The 26,124-nt window shown below is 42.6% G+C and overlaps 3 protein-coding genes across 4 annotated transcripts in view; all 3 read left to right on the forward strand.

The window, feature by feature from the left end:
- The window catches only part of LOC135502024 (E3 ubiquitin-protein ligase CBL-B-like), a 28,234-nt gene extending 13,370 nt beyond the window's left edge, over nt 1-14,864 (forward strand). Inside the window, exons 3-12 of one of the 2 annotated variants that reach the window (XM_064794462.1) lie at nt 3,106-3,252; nt 3,594-3,725; nt 3,976-4,113; nt 4,239-4,470; nt 6,072-6,242; nt 6,498-6,557; nt 6,894-7,042; nt 7,400-7,530; nt 7,938-8,235; nt 8,557-14,864. In XM_064794462.1, coding sequence (XP_064650532.1) covers nt 3,106-3,252; nt 3,594-3,725; nt 3,976-4,113; nt 4,239-4,470; nt 6,072-6,242; nt 6,498-6,557; nt 6,894-7,042; nt 7,400-7,530; nt 7,938-8,235; nt 8,557-8,782 — 1,684 coding nt within the window. In that variant the 3' untranslated portion in view covers nt 8,783-14,864. The remainder of the gene's footprint in view (nt 1-3,105; nt 3,253-3,593; nt 3,726-3,975; nt 4,114-4,238; nt 4,471-6,071; nt 6,243-6,497; nt 6,558-6,893; nt 7,043-7,399; nt 7,531-7,937; nt 8,236-8,556) is intronic. The other variant, XM_064794463.1, reaches the window with a different exon arrangement.
- A 1,132-nt stretch (nt 14,865-15,996) lies between these two features.
- LOC135502441 (elastase-1-like) lies at nt 15,997-20,672 on the forward strand. Its single transcript, XM_064795275.1, has 6 exons — nt 15,997-16,070; nt 17,780-17,957; nt 18,470-18,566; nt 19,361-19,529; nt 19,878-20,029; nt 20,485-20,672. The coding sequence occupies exons 1-6, from the start codon at nt 16,022-16,024 to the stop codon at nt 20,650-20,652; spliced, it is 813 nt and encodes a 270-aa protein (XP_064651345.1). The 5' UTR covers nt 15,997-16,021; the 3' UTR covers nt 20,653-20,672.
- A 1,134-nt stretch (nt 20,673-21,806) lies between these two features.
- On the forward strand, nt 21,807-24,853 carry LOC135502452 (tryparedoxin-like). The gene is made up of 4 exons (XM_064795291.1): nt 21,807-21,922; nt 23,118-23,260; nt 23,356-23,555; nt 24,111-24,853. Exons 1-4 carry the CDS (start codon nt 21,888-21,890, stop codon nt 24,252-24,254), a joined length of 522 nt encoding a protein of 173 aa, XP_064651361.1. The 5' UTR covers nt 21,807-21,887; the 3' UTR covers nt 24,255-24,853.
- The last annotated feature ends 1,271 nt before the right edge of the window (nt 24,854-26,124 follow it).

Raw genomic sequence — 26,124 nt, forward strand, 5'->3', positions numbered from 1 at the left:
CTTCTCTGATGGTCCGACTGGTCTTTATTTCAATTTCGTAGAAATTGATGTTGGGAACACAGCAGGACCTTGAAATAAGTCACTAGTTCAGTCCTATTGGGGAGATGAAGTGGCTGAATGCACAAGAGTAAGTCTAAGATAACCGACAATTCATAAGCTTGACCAAGTCGGAAGTCAGTCTTTGTATTTTTCCATATTAAAAGACTTACGTTCATTCGCTGACAAATAAATAATGTTCAACATTTAGCCGTAAACTCTTATCATTTTGAAAAATATTCTAAAACCTATTAACATTCTAATTGTTCTTTCGGGCCTACTTCCTTGTAAGGCAGTCATGAATACATCCTGGGCATTCCCCAGACAATTAAGAGTTTGCCAGCAAACAACAAGGATGTGTAAAAATTAATTTCAAATTGTTGAGATATGGGTTAATCAGGAGCCCTTTGGTTGACATGCCTCCCCAGTCACAGATTGCAATGTGTCATGATTTTTCTGCCGAATACCAGTGTTGCCTGGCAACCAGAGAGCTGCCAATTGCTGCAGTGAAAAGGGAACATTTGTATGGAATCAGCGAACTTGTCACCGTTATTCCGTGGCCAATCCTACAGTCTTATTTGTCTGGAGATTCTTAACACTTCCAGCACCAGCATTTTACCCCCATATACACGCCCACTAGGACCGCTAGGAAACTGGGGCCTCGTAGCCTTGTGGCTAACACTACTGGCTACCACGTAATAGGGCCTGGGTTCCCAAGAATTTCATGATTGAACAGGCGTGGCTTTCAAGAAACTGAAATATCTAGCTCTTCACTGTCCTTCGAATTAGACCTAAAATGGAGGGTCTTCAGTGTCTGATGTCTATGACAGGGCAAGCAAAGGAACCCACCTAGAGAGAAACACGAGTAGTTTGCCTAAACTATTCCTGGCCAAAGTCAGAGTCACAGATTTCTTAAAATTCTCTTGTAAGTTGTAGTCATACTTTGTGCACATTTCCATGGTAACGAATCACAATTTATTGAAAAATGAGCATACGACCACCGCAAGTTGTCATCTCTATATCATACTAACATAACCCGAGGGCGGAAAAATAATCATGGCAGTTTGTTGATATCTGATACAGTATCTGGAAAATAATTCTACTTGATTGGCAGGCTTGAATTAATCTGGCAACTTTGAGACTTTTGTCAACGAACAGCAGATTCAGTTGGAATCTAAAGTCTAATTTGGTTTGGGCTGTGGTGAAATATATTTGAAGAATTGCGTCTTGAGACTTCATGGTGTGTGTGAAGATGATGAAGGGTTGACACCTAGGCAAAGTGTTGAAGGGGAAGTGGAGCTTAATACAAGATGCCTCGCTGTGGAATGGAAGGGATGCAAGGTCTTTGATGGAGAAATTCCTCACATCGAAGACCAGGCCTCTGAATCAAATCCCTTGAACCTTTAGTTTTCCCTTCCCTCATTCAAATGTTTCAATTGTCCATATTGCCATCAATGAAAAGAACTATTGATTGAATTCTAATACAGTTGAAGAGACACAAGGTCTTCGAGATGAAAACTCATCACATCGAAGGCCGCTCCTCGGAATCCAGTTCTAAAACCTTTAGGTCTCCCTCCCCCTTCGAATGTTTCAGTTGTCCATGTTGTCATCAAAAACAACAGAATTATTGATTGCATTCTCATCTATTCTAATCATAGAGACACAAGGTCATTGAAACAAAAACTCATCACATCGAAGGCCACTCCTCTGAATCGAATCGTTCAAGTGAATTATACGATATTGTTGTACTTTTGACCTTGCCCCTGGCTCCTATCCCTATTCCTCGGGGAATCCAACTTCGGTGCCACAAGATCGATAACTTGCCACGTTTTCTGAATGAAGCAGAGTAGCATCGCTGAATTGGATGCTGGAGTACTAAGTACCCTATGTGACTGATGCGTGCACTGGCCAAGTCAGCTTGGACTTAGAGAGGGGTTCTGTCATGTAATCATCTTTGAGGAGATTCATGAGTGTCTTAGTGGTAAACGCTGGGATTACAATCAGGAGGTCGTTGGTTCGACTCTTGGAACGATCACGACTGGTGTTTTGGTGTTGTGTCCCAGTGTTCTCCGCAAGGCCATTTGTCAGGGCGTCCCACCCTACCATTGCAGCTTACCACCCTACCTTGGAAGGGCCACCCTACGTTGGAAGTACCCACCCTACCATTGCAGCTTACCACCCTACCTTGGAAGGGCCACCCTACGTTGGAAGTACCCACCCTACCTTTGCAGCTTACCACCCTACGTTGGAAGGGCCACCCTACGTTGGAAGTACCCACCCTACCATTGCAGCTTACCACCCTACCTTGGAAGGGCCACCCTACGTTGGAAGTACCCACCCTACCATTGCAGCTTACCACCCTACCTTGGAAGGGCCACCCTACGTTGGAAGTACCCACCCTACCTTTGCAGCTTACCACCCTACCTTGGAAGGGCCACCCTACGTTGGAAGCACCCACCCTACCATTGCAGCTTACCACCCTACCTTGGAAGGGCCACCCTACGTTGGAATTACCCACCGTACCATTGCAGCTTACCACCCTACCTTGGAAGGGCCACCCTACGTTGGAATTACCCACCGTACCATTGCAGCTTACCACCCTACCTTGGAAGGGCCACCCTACATTGGAAGCACCCACCCTACCTTTGCAGCTTACCACCCTACGTTGGAAGGGCCACCCTACGTTGGAAGTACCCACCCCACCATTGCAGCTTACCACCCTACCTTGGAAGGGCCACCCTACATTGGAAGCACCCACCCTACCTTTGCAGCTTACCACCCTACCTTGGAAGGGCCACCCTACATTGGAAGCACCCACCCTACCTTGCTCTAGAATTCTGAAAAGGGTTCTTCTGGTTGACCCTACCTTAAATTGCTGGCAACCCTACCTTGTGTTGCACACTGGCAAAGCTTCTGGAATATCAAGTAACCACCCTACCTTGAGAAAACCCTGTGGGGAACTCTGACATGCTTGAGCAAGACACTTTTGCATTGCAATAAATATAGCACTGCATTGCGAGTCTTTTACTCATTATACTCACTGATAGTTCTCTTGATTTCTCTTTCCAGGGTGATAGTTCCATGGAAGATCTTCCGCCAAATGCTGAATGATACTCACCGCATCAGTTCACCGCTCGAAGCCATGGCACTCAAATCAACGATAGACCTCACGTGTAACGATTACATTAGCTGCTTCGAATTCGATGTCTTCACAAGGTAATCTGCACAGAAAGTGGAAAAGTGAAGTTGAAATATCAAATTATGATTACAATACAAAAATAATGTTCACTTGATATAGTGCCCTTTCCCCTGAAAATCATGCCCGGGGTGTATTTCTAGAAGGAAAAAAGTAATTTAAAATTGCTTGGGGCGCTTGTTGCGTAGTAAAGTTCTTGCCACTGATCGTCACCTAGCTGCATACGTTCAGCGGTTCCCGTTTGGTGCCATTGCTAAAACACTACACGTTGTTGAAGTGGTAGCACCATCTATTCCAGTGGTCCTTGTCATGGCGCCATCTTTTGCAAGCTCCTCATACTGATTGCTGATCCTTCTTCCAGATTATTTCAGCCCTGGTCCAATTTACTGCGGAACTGGAATGTGCTTGCTGTTACGCATCCGGGTTACGTGGCGTTTCTCACATATGACGAGGTCAAGGCGAGGTTACAAAAGTACATCAACAAGCCGGGAAGGTAGGTCCGGGAGATCTGAAAAAAACGAGAAAATAGTGTTTGCCCAATATTTAGGTAATAAGCAGGGTTGGGGGGGAAGGACCCATCACTAATCCCGACATTCAATTTCCACAAATCTCGATGCAGTATTATAACCCAAGCCAAGTGAACTTTATCAGAGCCCGCTAAAATATGGGTGCTTCAATATCCCAAAATTTCCAGTTGTGTTTTGGTCTATCCTGGTGACTCGAAATCTGTTTTTCTCTTCCAGTTATGTTTTCCGATTGAGTTGTACACGGCTTGGCCAGTGGGCGATTGGCTATGTGACAGTGGACAAACAGATCCTGCAGACGATACCCCAGAATAAATCGCTGTGTCAGGCGCTGCTGGATGGTCAAAGAGAAGGATTGTAAGTTGATGAGGTCATTTCGAGAATGTTGGCTATAATGCTGTGGAGAATAATATCCTGTGAGAGACATCGGGTCGGTAAATCCAGGAGTTGATAACAACGTTTCTCCTAATATCCTATTTCAGCTATCTATTTCCCGACGGTCGCAACATCAACCCCGACCTGAGCAACCTGGTATACGACGTTCCCGAGGACCACATCCAAGTGACGCAAGAGCAGTACGAGCTCTACTGCGAGATGGGCTCCACGTTCCAACTCTGTAAGATCTGTGCTGAGAATGACAAGGACATCAGAATCGAGCCGTGTGGCCATCTTTTATGCACTCCTTGCTTGACTTCTTGGCAGGTAAGGTCGTTGGTGAGTAAGTCCCCAGGGTAACCCCTAACACAAGTTTTTTTCTCTCAAAATTTGCTATTCTTTGGTGATCAACTGTCAAAAATCATGTCGAAAATGGTTTGCATTTGAAGTCAAAAGAGCTGAAATCATGAAAAAGCTGAAGGAGCTTCAGTTTGGGTTGAGATACTGTGACAAGTGTTAAAGCCGCATGAGGTGTGTCTGTTACACATAGGCCAGTTACATGTAAAATAGGCCTTTTGTACTGGTTGCCTTCAACTGGCTTAAATGCGTTGACACAGTATCTTACGATTGAGCTGATCGTGTTGAGATAAGTAGGAGTCGAAATCATTTTCCGACTTCAAAACCGATGACTTCAGTTTTGGTGTAACAGTTTGATTTCGGAACATTCTGGCCAGTGGATAATAATTTACTGCTATCAAATAGTTTAGGTTTGAACATGTTGAAGTTGAAGTATTGGATATTTTTGGACAAGAGGGGTTTTATGAAATTCGCCCATAGTCAATGTTGTATCCTGTACATTGTAGTGTTGTGTTTGACATCGGTGTCTTTTGTTAAAGTAAAAAAACTTTTAAACTGGTGATGAGTTTGTATCCCTACTGAAGCAGACTTTGTACATTATGATCTAGTTTGAGTGAACTCAAATATTTAGGAACCTGAAGATTCCCTCACCCGCGTAGGCCTAAAAGGCACAGACATAGTACTTGGCGAGCGCTAGTTCAGCGTTCTGCCGCAGTGCTCTGGAACCAATTGCCATAAGCTTACAAAAGACAACCTTTGAAAAACTCTTGATTTGGCAGGATTATATACAGCTCTGTAACATATGTAAATGCCTCTGTATAAGACTGGGCTTGAAATGGACATGTTAGATAATGATGTATGGTTGTATATACAATGTATGATGTAAAAAGCTACCCACTCCTTTAAGAATAAGTCATTGGTTTTTGACGTGTTGAGAATTCAAAGAATCTGTCGGTGGCTTTGCATGTCCTGATAATGGTGCTAAACGCTTCCTGGGTTTATGATGTCTCGCTCAAAGCATTGCTTCTCGTCCTGTGCTTATAGGCAAGTTGCTTCATAGAACTATGTATTTATGATAATGATTAGCATGCACTCGATAACTTTGTTGCCCATTGAAACTGCTAGGACTCAGGAGGTGCAGTCTGCCACATACTTTTTCAGGGGTCATGAAATGACAACCTATTTCTTTCACCAATGGCATGGGCCAATGGAGTCGCATGTGTTATAATCTTGCTCTGATCTTGGCTGACATTGACAATGTAATGAAATTAACATAATTTGTTATAGTAGGCCCATGTCTTTTAATAAAAGAGACCCTATTGTGTCGTTTCTTTGTAATTGATATTGAGGTTTTAGAATACCTCCTCCATTGTACTGAATGGGGGCAGAACCTCATTCCTTGTATTTGAGGTTTTAGAGTATTTACCCTGCAATGCAGTACTGTATAAATTGTAAAAATCACATCAGCTGAAATTATCTGCCTGTTGGGTGGGATTAGCTACGCTTCATGTTCGCCTTGTTTGCATTCGCATGACTCTTCTGTCAACTCTCCTCTATGAATGAAGAAACATTTCTGCCTTCAGGAAAGTGATGGCCAGGGCTGCCCGTTTTGCCGCACAGAAATCAAGGGCACAGAACAAGTGATTGTCGACCCGTTTGACCCGACCAAACTGCACGCACGGGAAAGTGAACAAGGCCAGCGATGTGTTCAAGTTCATCTTGACATGATGGAAGATGATGACGTGTCTTTCGAGGTAATGATTTTCTCACTGTTATCTTCTGCGGGTGCCTGAATCCTGACTTAACATACCTCCGGTGTTGGTTTCTTTCCTATTTTATCAGGTCTCGCAAAACTCCACACCAGATATCACTGCTATATACCACTGGCCAGGTTTTTCCTTGTGTTTATGGTGTGGCTAGATCCCTGGGACCCTAATAGAGTGGGATGAACAACGACCCTAGCAGAGTGGGGTGTGTGAGGCCTATCTAACCAGCTGTCTCCATTTCAGGAGCCCTCCCAATGGCTCACCTCCGCGAGTCTCGCCATTGGGCTGACCCCTCGAGAACAGGTAGGCATCATACTCCAGTCATGCTGGCCTGGCCTGAAATTGAGTCGTGTTTTTGGCTGTCTTCACACCCTGCTAATCGAACATCATTCCAATCATGCTGGCCAGCTTAAAGTTTCTACCCAAAATTGAACTGTATGTCGTCTGTGGCCATAACCTGCTAATTGCAAAATCATTTTTGTCCCTGACTGATTGTGATTGGTTATATCAGATCAGTGGTTCTAAACCAGGCTTTACATTGAATACAATGCAAGTGTTGATCATACGAATTCTCAAACTCCTATTGCAGAGAGTTTTATCGTTTTTGAATGTAAGCACATTTGTGTTTCTCTTTTCCAGTCAAGCAGTGCTAGATCTTCTCCGTTTACTTCCCCGGGCATTTCACCCACGACTGTGCGTCGTGATCTTCCACCCCCGGTGCCCCCTAGACGCGTCTCGCCCATGTCTTCACCGCTGACGTCACCGCATACTTCCCCAAAAATACCAAGGTTAGAAAGCGAGCTACTCTACTCATGTTTCTCACTTGGTGGGGTCTTCTGCTTGCCAGGCAGAGACTCTTGATAAAAGGAACCTTTATGTCTCATTGGAAGGACTGGGAACAGGCAGGAAATTTAGTTCCTTGCCAGCCACACGGTTCATCCAGAAATAAAATCCTGGGTTCTCCCCGGGATTGAATAGGAGCCCTATTGCGTGGTAGCCAGCAGTGTTGACCACGATACTAGGAGGCTGCTCGGGAGCTCCTCTTAAAACCTCATTCTAGGTCATAGGGTCATATGTTTTACGATTGACAAAGGTTACGTCTCTGAAAATGAACCACTTCATGAACATTCTTGTCTTCTTTCCAGGAGAGTTCTGCCTCCAGCGCCTCCCGATGACGATACATCCTCGCCAACGCCACCTGTCCCCGAGCGGACAAGTCGACAAAACTCGGCGGAAATATCAGCTTCTACTTCCTCTCTATCCAATAAAAATGGTGGTAAGTTTTTTACGAGTCGGTTTGATTTCGAGTTCAAACTGGGATATTCTGGATCTATGACATGGCTGGGCATCGATGCTTGTTTGCTATATCAACCCGTAAAAAGTGGCAACAGCTTGTGATATGACGGTTTACCTACCTTCCCTGTCCCAAAATCGAGAGTCGTGTAACTACAGACCAACATCAGCGTCCTCGACTGTTTTGAACTCGTTGGGCCAACCCAGCTCTCATAAAGAAACTGAAATTGAAAAACAAAATTTTTGAGACTCATATCCGTTTTAAATTCATTTCAAGTCAATAACACTGAGAAAATATGATGACAGACGTGACAATTACGCCTGCCTTTGATTAAAGTTTTTGCAATTCTCGCCTTCCCGAGAATGACCATCATAATCTCCACATTCCAGCTCATCATCTTCCCGAGGTGCCGCCCCCACCTTTCAGTGACAAACGCGTCGACGTACCGCTAGTGCCAACGGGAAATCTCATCGATTTGGATGACGAATCGGACCATGAGGAATTCGTCGACGCAGAAGATCGAGATTCGAATGAAAACGACACAAAGATAACACTTCGATCTGACACGGCGATTGAAAATAGTATAAATTCTCGTCATCGGACGCCGAGTGACTATGACTTCCCTCCACCCATACCGCAGCAGCGGCCGAATAAATTACCTTGCCCGTTACAGGATCAGAAACAGAGGTGCGTTTCAAGTTTCTTGATCTTGATGTGGCTCTGAAAAAGTATCGGATGAACTTGACATCTTGCTTGAAATCCTACTGTGCTGTCTGCCAATTAGGTTGATGTGGAGCTTGGTTGTTCGACAGGACTGCAGTATTTTGCTCTAAAAGGGGCTGCCACAGTGAAAGGGTCAAGAGTGTTATAAAATGGACAGTTATAGGATCACAACCATCATGACTGTCTTAATTCATGATAAAAAGGCATGTTTGTGGGGTTTTATACAAGAACAAAGCGCTGTTTAATAATAAATTGACTGAATGAAATAAAATCTTGTTATTTCAGATCACCGTGGCGACAAGAAGCACCACCGCCGCCGAGGAAGTTACGCGAGAGCCAAGAATTAAATAAAGAAAATACGACAAACTCCGAGGACATTTCGGAATTGTTTATCCAAGAACTGGTGGCGGAGGGTCATGACAGGCACGCAGCGGGACGGGCGCTCACAGTCACGAAAAACGATCCAAGAATGGCGCGGAACTTACTACGCGAGTTTATGCCAAGGCATTGATTGTGTAGTCGTATTATTTTTAGTGGAAATTAAAAAATTATTGCTGTTTTACGTAATCTACCTAAACGTACAGAAGTGGTCCTTCAGAGATGCTGAACTGTGCTATTTACATTTTAGAGGTTTGAGAGGGCAGGTGGGGCGGTATGGTTTGACATAGATGTGACAATTTTTGGCAAAACTATCAGCTGTTTCGAGATATCTCTCCATAACATAATGATGCTTAAACTTATGATGTATAGCTGCTTTTGTACCATATCTTCAGGTTTTATCCCAAAATATTCCACAGGTATTTAGCTTGGCAAGAAAAAACGTCTCATATCCAAGTGAATTCGACATTGATTGTGCAACATTGATGATGTTGTGTCACACCATCCTCAAGAATCCCGCCATACTCAAGAGAACAAAAATAGTTTATCTATCGTCGAGTGAGCTGCGATATTCGCTCGCACGCACACTGGCAGCGATACAATTATGTATGATGTCAGAATGATGTCATTTTGTAAACAAAGATATCTATTAATTCAAGAAGGAACGCCTCACTCAAGAGTACAAAAGTGGTTTACTAATATGAGTCAGCGCTTGAGTATTTACCGAGCAAAATATGTTTTATGAGATATCAAAGTCGGTGCGTTGCCTCTTTATGGATTCAAGGCCTGGTCTGGTGTCTTCACACCGGATGAGAATGGCTCTCTGTGTGATCTTTGCTTCGTACTTACTCGCACTGTGGCCTACATGATAACTAAAGCAAAGCAATCTGTGCTGGATCAAAACCAAGCTATTTATCCACCCGCAAAATGGACACTCACAAACCTTGCTCTCTTAAAGTAGAAGTGTCTTGCCTTGTCTTACCAATCCAATGTATATTTCTATGTATATTTTTCATATAACTGACACTATAAACTTCTGGTGATAATATATTGTTATTCAGATATGAAAAATTCAACTCAATTAGGTAGAACTTGACTTGTCTATTTGTATGGTTTTCTGTACTTTCATGTACAGTAGTACCACTCGGCTTGGGGTGGACTTGACTGTATTTGTATAGTTTTCTGTACTTTCATGTACAGTAGTACCACTCGGCTTGGGGTGGACTTGACTGTATTTGTATAGTTTTCTGTACTTTCATGTACAGTAGTACCACTCGGCTTGGGGTGGACTTGACTGTATTTGTATAGTTTTCTGTACATTCATGTACAGTGGGACCGCTCAGCATGGGGTGGACTTGACTGTATTTGTATAGTTTTCTGTACATTCATGTACAGTGGGACCGCTCAGCGTGGGGTGGACTTGACTGTATTTGTATAGTTTTCTGTACATTCATGTACAGTGGGACCGCTCAGCGTGGGGTGGACTTGGAAGTATTCAAGATACTGCTCATTCTAGTTTTCAATATACAATTCAATTGAAACTCAGTAGTTTTCTTAACATAATTCATGATAATTAAGTATAACCGAGAAAAAAACAGAAATACACCAAGAGTTTTAATCGGTGAATTGGTGTTCAGAGGTACGTCAGACCGCTATATCTAATTCTAATTCTCATATTCCCTCAGCTTTCCTCTTGATGCTCTCATGGTAAAAACAGCGGGAAACATTCAATTTCTAGAAATGTTAAAACACCGCGGGAAAAGGTTCACTTTCTAGAAATGTTAAAAATACTTTATTGTTAATTGGTTTTCTGTTTTTGGCTTTCAAGACTGAAGTCGCGAGCGAAGGTCAAACTTGGCGTCAACTCATGCGTCGCGCGTCTTGTGAAATTCCCCATTCACTGTTGACAGGTCCGTGTTAGGTTTTTGGTGCCAAAACAATAGGCATTAGTTCAATTGGTGTTATGCATCAGTAAGCAACCTGGGGGCCTCATACGCTGCAGGGTTGCGGTGATTCCCTGTCTTTAATCGCTCCGGTCCTCTCGGAGATGCACCCCCGGGTCTGTCACAGCGACAGGGGATTATCATTGTTGGTGTTAAGGCACGCGGCGTGGGACGTTGACGCCACAGCTGATTAAGATGCCCCGTCATCTGAGTGAATGATATAATGATGGTGCATAAACAATCGGGAGAGTTTGGTGTCCATTTTGCTGTGGGTGCTTCATGACGAATATCGTATCTAACTTAGTTCTGCTCCGCCAATTTTTGCAGAAGAAAAAGTGTGATATGTTTATGAAGTTGTCCTCACAAAATCTATTGGGCAGCTGTGGATTGTGTATTGGGTGGTTGTACATTGATCGTACTGATAACAGATTATTGCAGTTGGATAATGCAGGTTTCTTCAGCATTTGCTCTGCACGTGCAGGTGATTTTCTCCAGGGACTAAATCCTCCATGGCAGAATGAACATTGGTGCATGAAATGATAACATTTTTGAGCAATGTGTGAACGTTCAATAAAATCCAAATTCAGTATTTTCACGGTGAACTATGGCTGAGCAGGGCAGGAACAGTTCCTGGTGGCCTTATAGTTGGGGTGATCTCAGCATGTCGTATGTTTCATGTACTCCACAGCAAGATGGAGTGCCAATTCTCCCTGGTCGTACATAAGGTGTGATAATATGTGGTTGTTTTTGTCTTAATGATGAATGATGAGCAAAGTTTTAGTTCTTAGTGTGGTTAGTGATTTATTTTACACCGATGAGAAAGATTATGGTTAATAGAGTTAGGCATGTCTTCGCAATCTGCAGTCTTTGAATGACAGTTTCAACTTGTTTCATGGGAAAAAATTATGGAAAAAAGAAATTTTGAGCTGCTGCATTTCATAGCTTTTAGAATGTTCTTGACAGACACCTTTCTAAGTTTAAGTCCAAAATTTAAAAAAAAATCTAATGCAAAAATTACAGCAAGATTTTTTTGCCCATCTGAACTCAAATCGTCACGATAGATAGCAAAAACGTGCCTAAATCTGATTGAATGAAACAAACGTGTTCCCATTCATTTCGTAATTGTAGTACTAGTGGTAGAGCTACGTGTAATTAGTAATTTTAATTTATTTTTGATGGCTTATTTCTGACGCTTTTGCTGCAGTGTGGAAAAACGTTCTTCCACATTTTGTACATACCCTTGTATATTTTTCATAATTCGTTCTCGAGTAAAAAGTAATAATAATCTTCCAGAGTCTGAAAACTTTCATGCCAACTGAAATTTAAGTCCTTATGTAAGTTCTTCTACGCACTCTGCTAACAAGCAGTTTTAGTCGCTGTGACTTTGTATCGCAAGGGATACGCAATAAGTTTCCGCATCAGGGTGTTATCATAGAGACTACATCGTGATGTTTCAGCATGAAGCCTTTAGAAAATTGTTTCAGAAAAGTATAACAGCTGATCTTTTTTGGTTCGCACAGAAATAAGTTTTATGAATATTTTTTGCATACAAAATATCTAACTAATCATTGATGTATATTATGATTATGAACAAAATATTTGTGTTTTCAGATCAAATTTATCTGAAAAGCTGTAATTGTAAGAATTTCCATTTTAATCATGTCAGCAGCTCAAACTTTATTATCATCAACCTGGCCACCCTCATTGGGAAAATGAGTTGTTCTCTTATCAAGAGAATGCTCTGTTAGGAACTACCCATGTTCCTTTTGCGGGGGTGAGAGGTTCAGATGTAATTGTGAATATACTTCTCCATCATATTCTGAAATATTCTACCACCCTCGAATAGCAAAATGGACTGTTCCATTGTCAGGAATTACTTTTTTAGCAACATACCATTTTCGGGTTCAAATATCATGTAATTGTCGAAATATTTCTCCATCACATATTTTCATAATCTGCCAATTTCTGAACATGCTTGTAAAGATTTTGTTTTTTATATTTTCGTTTTCAATCATCATGTTTCTGTTCGTGTTCTCGAAATTTGGAATAATCAGTTCTTATTGGTCCTGTAATTTGTCTGATCAAAGGATGTCATATTGTAAGAAATAATCGTTGCATGAAGTTGATAATGACGTTGGGGGCAAAATGATTCTACAGCAGACTCCAAGTTAGGCGACTCAAAATTCTCACTCATTAATATTTACAGTATCCTCGTTGCCATTCAAATCCATTGTCAACTTCACCCAACGAAAACTAAATTAGATGTTAATTAGATGATAATTATATTAATATTATGCAGACAAATGCAAACTGAGTGATGTCGATGTGTTCACCCGAAATCTGTCAAAATCCCTCGGAAATGTCTCGGCTTAAACAAACATTGAACTGTAATTACTAATTACCCTAATTGCTGACAACTGCGATGTTTATGACATAAAAACGAGCAGCGCTGTCTGCTGAGTATATTTTCTACTATATGTATGATTTTGAAGGCATTTGAAGAAAGCAACAGTGAGTAAATGACAATTTGATATTGGCCACGTTTACTGACAACTTGTCACAAGGCAAATAAGGCCCATGTCCCAAACTGATATGGCTTTTTCCCATCAACTGAGTTTGTTTTCTGAAATATGTAAATGAGATAGAGTTGTTGCGTGTACACGTTATTTACAACTCTGGCGTCAAATTTGGAGTTGAATGACAGCAAGACATCTAGCTTTGGTCTCATTTTGTTACAGGTTTTTTTTCGGGACATCCTGTAGTTCCTGTCATCCAGCATTGTACCATCCTCCTTAAGCAGGCTTTTCGATCATTTCTAAAACACTGTGACGCAAAGATTTGTTAGTGTTTTTTTGGAACAACACTAAGGCCTCCTGTATGTGGATGCTTGGTATCTTGGGAAGACAATTTCGGCAGATTTCGGGTGATAGAAATATAAAATACTGTTACTATTATGAGGTGCTTATACAGTTGCTATGGCAAGAGGAGCGTGGAATCTGGGTATATTGAAAACCTGGGTTCCAAGTTCCTGGTGCATTTTGTGTTTGAATTTAACCTGGAATCCAGGTTCGACGTAGAGTAAAGTTAAACGTTAAAGACTTGTCAACCTCGATTCCAGGTTAAATATGCTTAGGTCCCGTGTAATTGAAGTTATTGAAGTTAAATTAGTAAAAGGTAGGGAAAGGAGCCTTGGGACCAGGTTTGCCCTGACCTCACTTCCAGGTTGTATATGTGTTATGAGATAACGTTAGATGCATTGGTAGTCTTCACGGAGCTCCACAGTATCCTTGAATCTAACGCTACATTCAAGTTTTCTGTACCGATATTGGTATTTTTAGTCCGCTTTCACAAATTTGTATAACAACTTTATAGATACACGCCATAATAAAGTAGATGAGAAATTCATAAAAATCCAAAATTTAGATGTCTCATAATATGTCATGAGACCCCCCCCTTCAACAACAGCCTGGCATTCTTTTCAATACTTTACTATATTACCTCTTTCTGATGTTCCAACTCTGCAGACTATTATAGCATACAGGGTGCTCCAAAATACTATTCATACGTGTATTTTATGTAATGTGCAATTCAAAGCTTACTAAAGTATAATCTATTTATTGCATCATCTTAGTGGCTATTGCAAAGACTGTATCATCATGCTAAAGTGGTCTTCCTAAACAGCGTCCACGAGCGTCCAGCAAGGTTTAAAGTGTTCAGAATGGTTCATGGGCCATAAACATAATATATGCAGGCCATTTGTACATTTCCTGAAAGTTCCATGGCATTGGGGTCGACGTAAGGGAGTTGTTGTCTAAAATTACAAATGTCAGGTCACCCAGCTGGCGGCCATCTTGGATTTCACTGAGGAAATGATAGGGCTTTCTGAGTTACTGGACGTTGTTATTTTTGACAATCACTCTCTTATCTTAGATCCAAATGTCATGAAATTTTCAGGAAATGCGTCTGATGATCTATTTATTTTGATGACTTTAAACCTGACTTGTTGCTGGTGGACGCCATTTCGGACGGCCGTGCTAAATTAGCAGTGTCTAGTTCTACAAAAATGTACATTAATTCATCACAAATTATAATCATATTATGGGTATAAACCATAAAACTAACAGCCCGTCTTCTCCATGGGGATATAGCATTAATGTAACAGCATATTAGTTCCCTGTTATTTATAGAGAATAACATAAAGGTTATTTCTGTACATTCATTATTAATTATTATCTCATCCTACTAATTAAGGAAATATTTTGAAGTAAATAAAACAAAATATGTATAGATCATGTGGTTTTGTTTTTCTTGCAAGGGCACACGTTGTTCGTGGATTTAAAGGCCTGTGGCCTTTGTGTTGCTTGTATTTTCTTGTTCTACAAGTAAAGAGAAGAAATATTGACAACAGTCTTAGCATTTTGAATGTCAAGACCAAGGTCAACCTTGCCGCTTGGACAAGGAAGCTCCTACCACTGTACAGAGACTCAAACCATCCTTTTGAAGACGGTCGACAAAATGACAGAGGATGTATCGAGTGAAACAGCCCAATAAGTACACTTTACATGCAATTTTTGGGCACAAAATATCAAATGAAAGGTACAAATTCAAATACTAAACTTCTTTTTAGATGGCCCAATGCCAAGATAACTTTATCCACTCGGAATATAAGCATAGACACGGTGTCCAGTGTTAGTCATAGCGATCTGGCCAAAAGTACTTGATTGAACTCGGGAAACTGACCAGATCACATTCACCAAAAGATAGTGATGTTACACCACTGACTTGTTTATTCTTTGGGTAGGCCCAACCAATGCTCTTTCACAGTGTCAAATATGACACCAGCTGCCCAGGGCTGTGTACATTACTACACTTGAGTGACAACAGGTCACCTTTGACTAGATCTGTCTGAAAACATTATTATATGTGACCCGCCATGACAAAACAGGTCGCATCGCTCTGAGCTTGACAGGTTGAGACAGACTGGTTGTTCATTTCACCATTGTCTGCCTTTTGTAAAATCGGAGCATATCAATTTCTTCTATTATGTCCTGGTGTCATTTTAGGCTCATCTTCTGTGCGACATGCGACTCATTTTGTCGTGGTGGGTCGCATATGCACTTTGGCAGCCATCTTTGGGCATGAAATATCAAATGAAAGTCGCGATTAAAAATGAGTAACCCCATTTTGGATTCGGCCCACGGCGCAGACACATTTTATCAACAGGGAATATATTATAAGCATGAACACGGTGTGCTAACAGTAACTGTTGTGAAATATTTCTTGTTGTCATCTGGTTGTGTTTACAGAACCGGGACATCGTGACGATTTTCAGACATGGCAAATACGTAATGTCAATACCGTGTGCTCTACTTGCCTTTCTGGGTAGTCGGAGAATTCAGTTGAGTTCCAGTCAATTGAAGTGGAAGACCATGCTGCTTGCATTCGTAACATTGATGGTGATTTGGGGAGTCGGTGCTGGTAAGTCAAAACGTTCCACTCAAGACCATGGGGAAGGGTTTACCATGTGACGGCCTGGGTCCAGTAAATGAAGGACGTGAAGCGAGATGTATAGTGGAACCTCCCTTAGCGGAAACCTCACTATTAAGGACACTAGTTTTGGTCCCAATTTGGTACTTCCATTCAATTTGACCTCTCTAATCAGGACACCTCTCTATTAAGGACAGCATTTGTCAGTCCCGAGGGTGTCCTTAATAGAGAGGTTCTTCAGGTACTACCAATCAGAACTGTTATTGATCTATCTGTTTATTGGTAAAATCTGAAAAGATACAAGAATAACTAATTTCGCATTTGGTAATAGCACTGTGTATAGCACAATAATGCAAGGATCAAAGGTTTTTTAACCCAGGGAATCATGAAATACAAAGAACCGCTTTTTGGGTTGGACAGTATTCATGGATGTGCCCCACAAAACCCAAAGGATATGAGACACCTTTACTTGATGGTGCTGCCATCTGTACGATGGTGGACAAACTATGCAAACCATGTAGATTCGCGCACTGCTGGCTAGCACAGTGCTGCCGCTTTCGGCAGAAAGACAAACTAAATCTGACGATTAAAACATGGATTTATGCGCTAATCAACAAAAACAAAACCTAGCCGTTACCATGGTGGCCTAGCAGAAGTTACTCTGGCTCACCAAGATTCTGCATATTGTATCAAAAACACGAAATAAAGCCAGGAAAGGCCGAAATCAAAATCTCTAGGCGTGTCGCCATGCAACCTCATTCAATTCAAAGCTCAACCATGCAACGTGCTGAAGTTGGTTACTTATATTTCCCCGGCTTAATTATTTCTTATCCTTATCCCCGATCCTCGGAAGATTATGATTGGGGTTATCACAGGCCATATTTCCAATAGCACCTACCGCCTGCTGGCGAAATTTGGGGTTTGTGCAGTGCCGATCCAAGGAAAGTGTTCAAAGTCACCATGTGTTTTGTTTTTTCCATTCATTGTATTGTCGCAAACCAATTCCGTTCTCACCGTTTTTTTTTCTGTTGAACAATTCAGTGAAATTCCATGCTTGCCGTGATAGTATAATCAGAAGACATCAATTGATAAACAAAACGTGGGAAATCTCGGCCGCGAGTGTAGCTTTACAAACTGCTTTTGGTCAATGTACATACGATAAAGAAAAACTAACACCACCATGCCCATTGAGTCATATCCAACACCGCCCCTCTCGGTAGAATGCAATTGAAAGAATTTGATCCTCAATGTGACCTCTTCAAAATAGTTTGCAAAGTGAAAACTTCTCAGGGCAGAGGCGGCGGGGGCCCCACCTCAGATTCAGGTGGAGGAATTTGGATATGGAGTTTAGCTCCTACGAGCCCCTGTCAGAGACCATCGCTAAATTCCCTGAAAGTAAATCGCGTGTTTTGACTAGTTGCATGTAGCCTTTGTATTGTCTTCGGCCCCACTACCATTAGGCCTACATGGAGTTCAGGGCAGCATCGGAAATAGTGAATGTCATGGCCCAGACTCTCTGCCTTCCACATAATAGGTGACTGCAGCCGATCTGCATGGTGTTTTGGTCAAGGTAAACCTGAATTCAGAGTCTTTCAAATAAACCTTATTTGAATTGTAAATAGCCGAAACGCGCCTTAGAGGTCTCTTGCAGGCGCCGGTTGGGGCGGGCTTTCAAACTATTGTTTTTGATTGATTTCCAGATTCGTGCGGCCGATCTCCCCTGCTTGGCGGATTCCGAATCTCGTATGGACGAGACGCCCAGCCGGGCAACTGGCCGTGGCAGGTGTCTCTGCAGGCGCCGGTCTCGGGTGGGTGGCACCACTGCGGCGGCGCCATCATCAATGATAGATGGATCCTGACTGCGGCGCATTGTGTGGCGTAAGTACATCGTTCTCATTCGCCTGTTGGTGATTCTGGAAAGGGATCGTCCAATAAAGACATCGTAGAATTTCAGAAAACGTCATATTTGGGATCGGAGAGGTCCTCCCTCATAATCAGCAGCATATGTCGTATTCAGACCTGAGATCTCAAATCCGAAATTGCAGAACCTACTTTCGAGGGGTGGGGTGTGGTGGAGTGGAGATGACGAATTTCAGAAAAAGAGGATTTCGCAAATAACTTCATTGTAACCAACGGTATTCAGGACAATATCGATCGTCCTTTCAAAAACGATAGGTTTTTTCTCATTTCGAATATGCAAACCCTAAGTCTTTATTGAATTTTGATTATACGGTAAAGTGGTACAATTGTACCCCTGCATGTACACTTATAAACCCTTACACTAACAGTGTAGAAATTGGCTGGCAGTACTCAGTAATGCACACACATTCTGTAATTGTACTGGGGCAACCCCGATTGGGGCCATAATTGTACCACATACCTTATTCCAGGGGAATGGACAGAAGCTTCCAAGTAAAGGCAGGAGAGCTTCACCTTCATCGGGACGACGGTAACGAGAAGGTGTACACTATCGCGGCGATACTAGCGGTAATTATTCATTTGTTCATCTTGCCTCATGCATATACCGTGCATATACCGTGGCTGCCCCTTATCTCTGGATCGACTCACCAAAGCAAATACATCTGCTGAGACCCTCACCCAATTCAAATCCCTTCTTAAAACACACTTGTTCAATCTTCACTTCAAAAAAATAGAGGAGGTAGCGCTTTGAGCAGGGTGACCTGGAAAGGCGCTTTACAAATTCTATATTTATTCATTTATTTATTATTATTACTTGATAAACAAACTACTAATATCAAGTATGGATATATATCTATACTAATAATCTATACTAATATCTATGGGTATATTCTCAGCTTCACATACATGTAAATAGTCCAACGTTAATTGGCCTTTGCCGTTATTCGGCCTATCGACTCCCATGAAAGCTTAGTCGTGGGGGTCGGTGTTATCAACATTTGCCCTGGCAACCCTTTGATAAGACAGCAGAGCAAAGGGAATTTAGGCCTGGTGCGAGCGGGCTGATTTGTTTAAAGACGAAATGTCGCGTATTGGTTTGGCATGAATTCGTTCAACAGCGAGGCATGGGGAAAAATACTGTATTGTCTGGTTCTTATGCTCGGGCATGTTGAAATATTGTTGTTCGGGAGAGCCAATTAGATTGTTCAGACTAAATTGCGTCATACGCATGGATGAAATAATGCAAATTAGGTCTGCTTCACACTGAGATTTGATGCTGATGCCTCGTGTTGGCAGAGCGGAATTGTGTTCGGAAGTTCCCGGGAGGAAAACGCAATCATGACTTTTCTTCTCTTCCAAAGCATCCCGGCTTCAACATGGCCTTTCCGGGAAGTCCATATGACATTGCATTGATCAAGGTCGAGGAAACTATCACCTTTGGTGAATTCATTCAACCTGTGTGCCTGCCCACTGCGGACGAGGTTGTTGATTATAGGAATTGCTACGTCACTGGATGGGGGGACGCACCAGGTAGAGTATGCTCCGAAAATATTGATGAAAAAGAAATTTGATTCCTTATATTGCCACCAGGTGGCTAAAACCGAAAAAACACAAAAATGAAACTGTGGAACTCGCCTTCAGTCGAACCCAAATATAGCTGGATATTATCAGAGTTATGCACCATCTGAATGATATCAAACGCCAATACTAATTGGATATTCCTTTACTTTGAGCTGAATCCGACCCCCCCCCGAGAGCATTTTGCCCCCCCCCCCCCCCACCTCACCCCACCAAAACGCTAGCTGCGGCCCTGAACGAGCTTTAAGACTGTTGTATACTGTATGAAGCGCTGTGTAGAAGTTATTTTATCCGTTTCAGGCGGTGCCGACCCAGTCATTCTCCAGCAGGTGTTTGGGCCCGTCATGTCGGCCGACGAGTGCAGACAGAAGACGCAGTGGGAGCAAGTGGGGGTTGCCATCCATTCAACACACATCTGCTTCGGAGAGCAGAACTGGAAGGGACCTTGTCAGGTAAGATTTTGGCCAGATCTGAGACATGTCGACCAGATATAGCCCGTCGGTCGCCCTAATGAATCTTCATGAGAATTTGTCTGCATTGTTTTTTCTCTCGAATCATAAACATGGAGGTAAGGTGTATTCAGCGGGGAAAGGTTTCTCGCTGGGCCTAAAATACGATGTTCAGACGTGTGTTTTAGAGCGCCAGTACTAAAAAAACACTTGCTGTCTTTCTGCACCTATTTCAGCAAGACGACCACTCTATTCGTGATTTAGAAATTCCAAATGATTAATTTTGTTCAATATGACCTCTATAATCAGGACACCTTCCTATCAAGGACGCCACCTGTCGGTCCCTTAATTGAGAGGTTCCACTGTATATTCTACGGCAAGCCCAGCCTCTTCTTTACAAATCCTTTAAGAAGCCAACGTCCTTTTTAAAACACCCTGTGTATGTTTTATTATTGCAGGGCGACTCCGGTGGACCATTGGTATGCGAGGCCAGCGGAAGGTTCGTCCAGGTCGGCATCGTATCCTTTGGCAACACAGTGCGATGCAACCAACCTGGGCTTGAAACGATTTTCACGAATACAATTCCTTATTTGAACTGGATTAGAAAGATTATACAAACGTATTAAATGACAATTTCACTTCTAAATGTTATTCATTCTCGTTTTTTCGTCAAATGGTGAATCAAATGCTTTGATAGAGAAAGGTTGTGACAATGTCGTCAGGCTATTGAGGCGCAGCATATGCTTTTTCTGAGACATCCTTTATAGCGAAGGATATTGCATGGTCAGACCTAGATATGGGTGATATGAATAAAGACTAGCAAATGCTTTTACTTCAATTTTGTACAGAAAGGCCTAGTGTAAATGTATATGGAGTTTTAGATAAAAGCAATTGCTAGTCTTTATTCATATCACCCATTGATCGGAGGTGCTTACATGCTTTTCTGAGTCACCTAACCAACAGTAATGAGTGTGTCCCTTTGGTCAGACAGAGACAGATTGTGACGATGTCTTCAGGCTTCCTTATACATAAGGGACAACTTGGGCGTGTGATTTACCTGGCCAGGAGGATAATGTGCCAACTTGACACCATGTGCCGCCACTTGTACTATTACACTGATGCCATTCTCTGATAACGATTTTCACCAGTGATGGAGGGCAGTTTGGGGGTCTAACTTGTGAATTTCAGGCAGGCCTCGTATAGTGCATTGTTTATTGCAGTTCAAAGAGTTTTCATTAATCCTTTTTGGAGAAGTTGCGGTCCTGCTGGAAGCCGTTTTTGTATGAAAAACCGACATATCTAATTCCCAAGTTGTTTAATAACTAGATATTGATAAGACGTGCACTACCTTGCAGCTTTGTACGAAGAAATAATAAGTTTAGGTGAAAATGCAGATTTCATACAGTTAGCCACAGGTAAAGCTCTTGATACCAGTATGTTCAGGTACGAGTGCTGAAGATAGCATCAGCATTTTAGGCCAATGAAATTTGATTTCATGGTTGTCGTCACCCACTTTTAGGAAATGGCTGAGAGTTTTCCTGTACCATTCATCTTTCATCATCAGTTTGTGTTTTTTTATTGCTCATGTCCTATCCAAAGACATGTTAACTGAAAATATGAAAAGTTTCATTTATTTTGAAGAAAAAAAGTAGAAGTGGCGAGCTGCTGGTGCAGGCTCAAAATTAGGCTAGGCTGTGGCAAGAAACATGAAATCAAATTTTGGTGGCCTTAGCATCAGTAGCAAGGTGGATAAGGTCGAAAATACTCAGTGTGGAGAAAACAGAATAGCAGTGGAGCTGAGGTGTCTTCTGAATGATACTGCGATTCTCTACTACAGAAACTAGAAGATGGATACATGTAGATGACAAAGTGCAGTTTTGTTTTCTTGCTTTCGAGGTAGGTTTTAGACCCCAAAAGATTAATTTTCGTTATGATATTATAAGAGTTTAATCGACTAGTGCACACATTACCCGGTACATTTATCAGCCCTTGTCTGTTTTTGGCCTAGCAACCCCTATGCATGGTGTTTCGTTTTTTCGGGTTTTGTTTAAAGACACTAGACTGTATTGGGCGACCCCTATGCATGGTGTTGCGTGGGGGTCAATGTTATCAATATTAGCCCTGAATACCCTTTGATAAGACAGTAAAACAAAGGGAACTTAGGCCCTGGCGCGAGTGGGTTTTGTTTAAAGACACTAGACTGTATTGGGCGACCCCTATGCATGGTGTTTCGTGGGGGTCAATGTTATCATTATTAGCCCTGAATACCCTTTGATAAGACAGTAAAACAAAGACAATTTAGGCCTAGGCGCGAGCGGGTTTTGTTTAAAGACACTAGACTGTATTGGGCTGGGCCAGAATTCTTTTAACTGCGCTGTAAAGGCAAGACGAAAACGTATTGCAGGAGCAATTAAAGGTAGATGACAGATCGACACTAGCTTTTAGAAATTCGACAAGATGTGATAGATACCCTCACTCTAATGCTAGTGAATGCCATTTTAGCCAAGGGATAACCATGTCTATGCGGCAAAGGGGAGTAGTAGAAACATCTGTATACATTTCCGCTAGTATTAAATAACAAACTAATATCTTTTCAAGGTCAATCTTCCGACAATCACAAGCACCTGGTCCATCCGATACTTTCCCATCAATAGATCTACCGGTACTAGTATGCCCAATCGCCGAACACTTGATATATGTATATATACCTACATAACATATATAGTTTGATCTATCAGGCCTACAATTTCAACAACATAATCGTGAAATGAGATGGTTGAAAGATTTTGTGTTGTCTATTCTAAGGACGATTGTAGGATACTTCATCGGTCTAGTGGTGTATTTGGGTTTCACTTACATGAGGAAAGTATAGATTGGTGTGGCCTTCCCACCCTTCCTCTTTCTCCTCCCCTTCCCCAAACTAAAATACATTCTTTGCCGCCCTTCTTCCTGTGCTGAAAAGCAAACGGGGAAGCCCTAGAGGCCGCCGCGCGCCCATGGGCTGGACTGTTTCCGGCTCAAATTTCTAATGAGACCTTCTGTTTCGGGGATGAAAAAAATCAAAATGAAGAATATTATTTTTTTTTTTCAGATTCAAGAGTTGTTTCAAGCATTCCAGTCGGCCTGAGCCGGAGTTTGTAGGGGAAATGCAGGGTCTTCTCGGAGATCACGTGATTGATCATGCCACGGAGCAAATTCCTATCGAGACGGTGTGTGGCGAAGGAAAGGTTCTAGGTAAGTGCGGTCTGTGTTAGTCATCCAAAAGGAACAGATTGAACGTCGGAGTGATATTGAAACGGGAATATTCAAAGCTCTCTTTTCAATTTCAGGTCTCTACGTATCAGCCAGTTGGTGCGGCCCGTGTCGGAAATTCACCCCGCAGCTCGTGGCGTTCTATAACCGAATGAGAGCAAAAGTTGGCAGCAACTTCCAAGTCATCTTCATCAGCCGGGATAAGACGGAGGATGAGTTCCGGGACTACTTCGCCGCCATGCCTTGGCTGGCTATGCCGTACAACAAGGAAAAAGCAGTGAGTTGCCTCTCATGTTCGGCCGGTTTCGCGAACCGTACGAACGACGGACGGAATGCGACACAGAACGACTCACGCCATCAGTTATCGTAGTAAAGTAGGGCGGCGCCGTGGAAAAGCGTCCGCTTTGTGGCCGGAAGGTCCCGGGCTCGAGGCTCAGCCGATGCCATTCGTGCTATTTTAACTGGTCTGAAATGGCTAAGTGTAGCGCTGTATGTGCGCTGCTTGGTTTCTACTGAAAGGTTTCTGTATGGTTAGGAATGAATGTAAAGCGCTTGAGACATTACTGCAATACACTACAGCGCTATATGAATTAGCATGCATTTCAAGTCTTGTTAGTGTATTCATGTTTTGAGCGGTGTTGAGAAGACTTGTTTATCTAGACTCCCATGCAGTCCATTTCGTCATCCTGATCGTCCTTCCTCGTACCGGGCGACAGGAGGAGACCGATCCACTGCGTCCGGAGTGTATGTTTATCAAGAACAAAACATTTCACTGCATCAAAAGAAACAAATGTCAGAAATTCAGATCTAAATACTCAAAATTACTTTTCAGGATGTGATTAAGACAAAGCTAGAAATTAAGTCCATACCGTCCTTCATTCTTTTCGACTCAGAATCGGGGAAAATTATTCAGAAAAATGGCCGCAATTGCATCGTGGCAGACCCGGACGGACACGACTACCCGTGGAATCAATGAACCACGACCGGAAGTTGTTTGGTCGCCTTGTTGTTCATCGTCTCTTGCGGAATCCGATCGCTCGCATTTGATGACATTACACCAGCGGTGTTTCTTCAGCATTCCAACTTACAGAAATTGGCGACACTGATTTCTATCAACTGAAACATTTACTCAGGCAATCACAGATTACACCTGTTGTGAACAACCAAGAATGCCAGGCCCTGGAGTGAAAGGACCCGTACTTTCGGTCTGTCCGCGACACCCAACTCGTCAATGGGCCCGTTTTGCCTCTCCCTTCCGAACGACGAAGTACGAAGGTCTTCCGTGTCAATAAGTTCTGCCCGAATTCATTTACGTGAATTTCACTGCTTGTAAATCGGTTTTCAAACTTTATAGTAGCACGAGGAAATGAGGAACACTTCAAAAACCGTTGTCGATAGAATACATATAATAACACACACAATTCGTCGTTCGTACATGCAGCTCTTCGTCGACGTGCCTGGTGTCGAAAGATGGGATTGGCTTCACTTGTCTTCGCCGGACACATACATTACGACCGCACAGTATAACCGGACTGTGTCCGCGGCCACAGATTCATCCTCACTTTGAGGATAAAAGTACAATAAATGTCGTTTAAAATAAAACAGTTTGAATTTACCAATGTTTGCGTTTCTCGGCATTTTCTCTTGGACCATTTCCACACCGACCGTGGTGAGAGGAGACAACATGTTGCAAAAACTACAAATTAGATATTCCTCTACCGTTTATTTGGCTGTTTCCGCCCAGTTTCCAAAGAAGTGTTATCTTCCTGGCGATACCTGTTGCAATCGCAATTCGTACGTCGGCCGGGAATGTTTTTAGAAAATCGGGTCATCCCCGCCTTTTCTAGATGCATGTATGTTTTCATTAAAGATTGATGCACAGAATGGTGGTTAAGCAACTGCATGGGCTTTGCAGGCAAAGCTGATCACCTCCCAGAATGGGGGCTAAAGATCTCCCGTGCTTTGATAGAAATAACCACCCTCTGCCGGCTTTGTCGGGACTTGGATGTGTATACCGCTTATGGGAGTGCCCCCCCCCCCCCACCCCCACGGCTTGGAGTGTCACCAATGAACCGGAACCGTATTCTAATCACAAGTCCTATATACATATTACAGGAAGTATGCAAGTAGGCCTATGGCTAATTGTCTCATAACAAAAGCAGTAATTATTCACTCCCAAGGGCTTTTTTATATGCACAGCTGGCCAGGGTCGTTACGTTGTGTAGAATACTGTGTACATCTCTGACTCGCCAGACAATAAAAAGTCATTTTGCCTATGACGTCACACTGCCCGGCCGCACTGCACAGACAGAGTAAATAATTAAACCTGTCATGTTTGCAGTGCGGTGGCCCATAGAGGACATGCGTTTATTTTCAATATAATAGAAAAATTTTCTTTTTACAATGCGTTTTTTTCTCTCTCGAATTACAACCGCCGTCGGATTTATTTCTCACCGCCGAAAAAATAATTTCCACCGCCGGGTAAAAAATAATAATTCCCACCACCGCCAAAGAAAATAATATCCACCGCGGTGGAAATGATATCCACCGCGGTCGGAGCTAATTCGTTATTGACACCGGGTGGATATTATTTCCACCGCGGTGGATATTAATTTCCACCGCGGTCGATATTAATTCCCACCGCGGTCGATATTAATTTCCACCGCGGTCGATATTAATTCCCACCGCGGTCGATATTAATTTCCACCGCGGTCGATATTAATTTCCACCGCGGTGGATATTATTTTCTTTGGCGGTGGTGGGAATTATTATTTTTTACCCGGCGGTGGAAATTATTTTTTCGGCGGTGAGAAATAAATCCGACGGCGGTTGTAATTCGAGAGAAA

The sequence above is a fragment of the Lineus longissimus genome, chromosome 18 (assembly GCF_910592395.1).
Source record: "Lineus longissimus chromosome 18, tnLinLong1.2, whole genome shotgun sequence".
NCBI classification, from domain to species: domain Eukaryota; kingdom Metazoa; phylum Nemertea; class Pilidiophora; order Heteronemertea; family Lineidae; genus Lineus; species Lineus longissimus.

Excerpts from the sequence above, each read along its gene's own strand:
- LOC135502441 (XM_064795275.1), top strand. The coding sequence starts at position 16,022 with ATGCTGCTTGCATTCGTAACATTGATGGTGATTTGGGGAGTCGGTGCT. Across the intron at positions 17,958-18,469 it reads ACTGCGGCGCATTGTGTGGC|GGGAATGGACAGAAGCTTCC; the intron begins GTAAGTACATCG and ends ACCTTATTCCAG. Across the intron at positions 18,567-19,360 it reads CTATCGCGGCGATACTAGCG|CATCCCGGCTTCAACATGGC; the intron begins GTAATTATTCAT and ends TCTCTTCCAAAG.
- LOC135502452 (XM_064795291.1), top strand. The coding sequence starts at position 21,888 with ATGACAAAGTGCAGTTTTGTTTTCTTGCTTTCGAG. Across the intron at positions 21,923-23,117 it reads TTTGTTTTCTTGCTTTCGAG|ATTCAAGAGTTGTTTCAAGC; the intron begins GTAGGTTTTAGA and ends TTTTTTTTTCAG. Across the intron at positions 23,261-23,355 it reads TGGCGAAGGAAAGGTTCTAG|GTCTCTACGTATCAGCCAGT; the intron begins GTAAGTGCGGTC and ends TTTCAATTTCAG.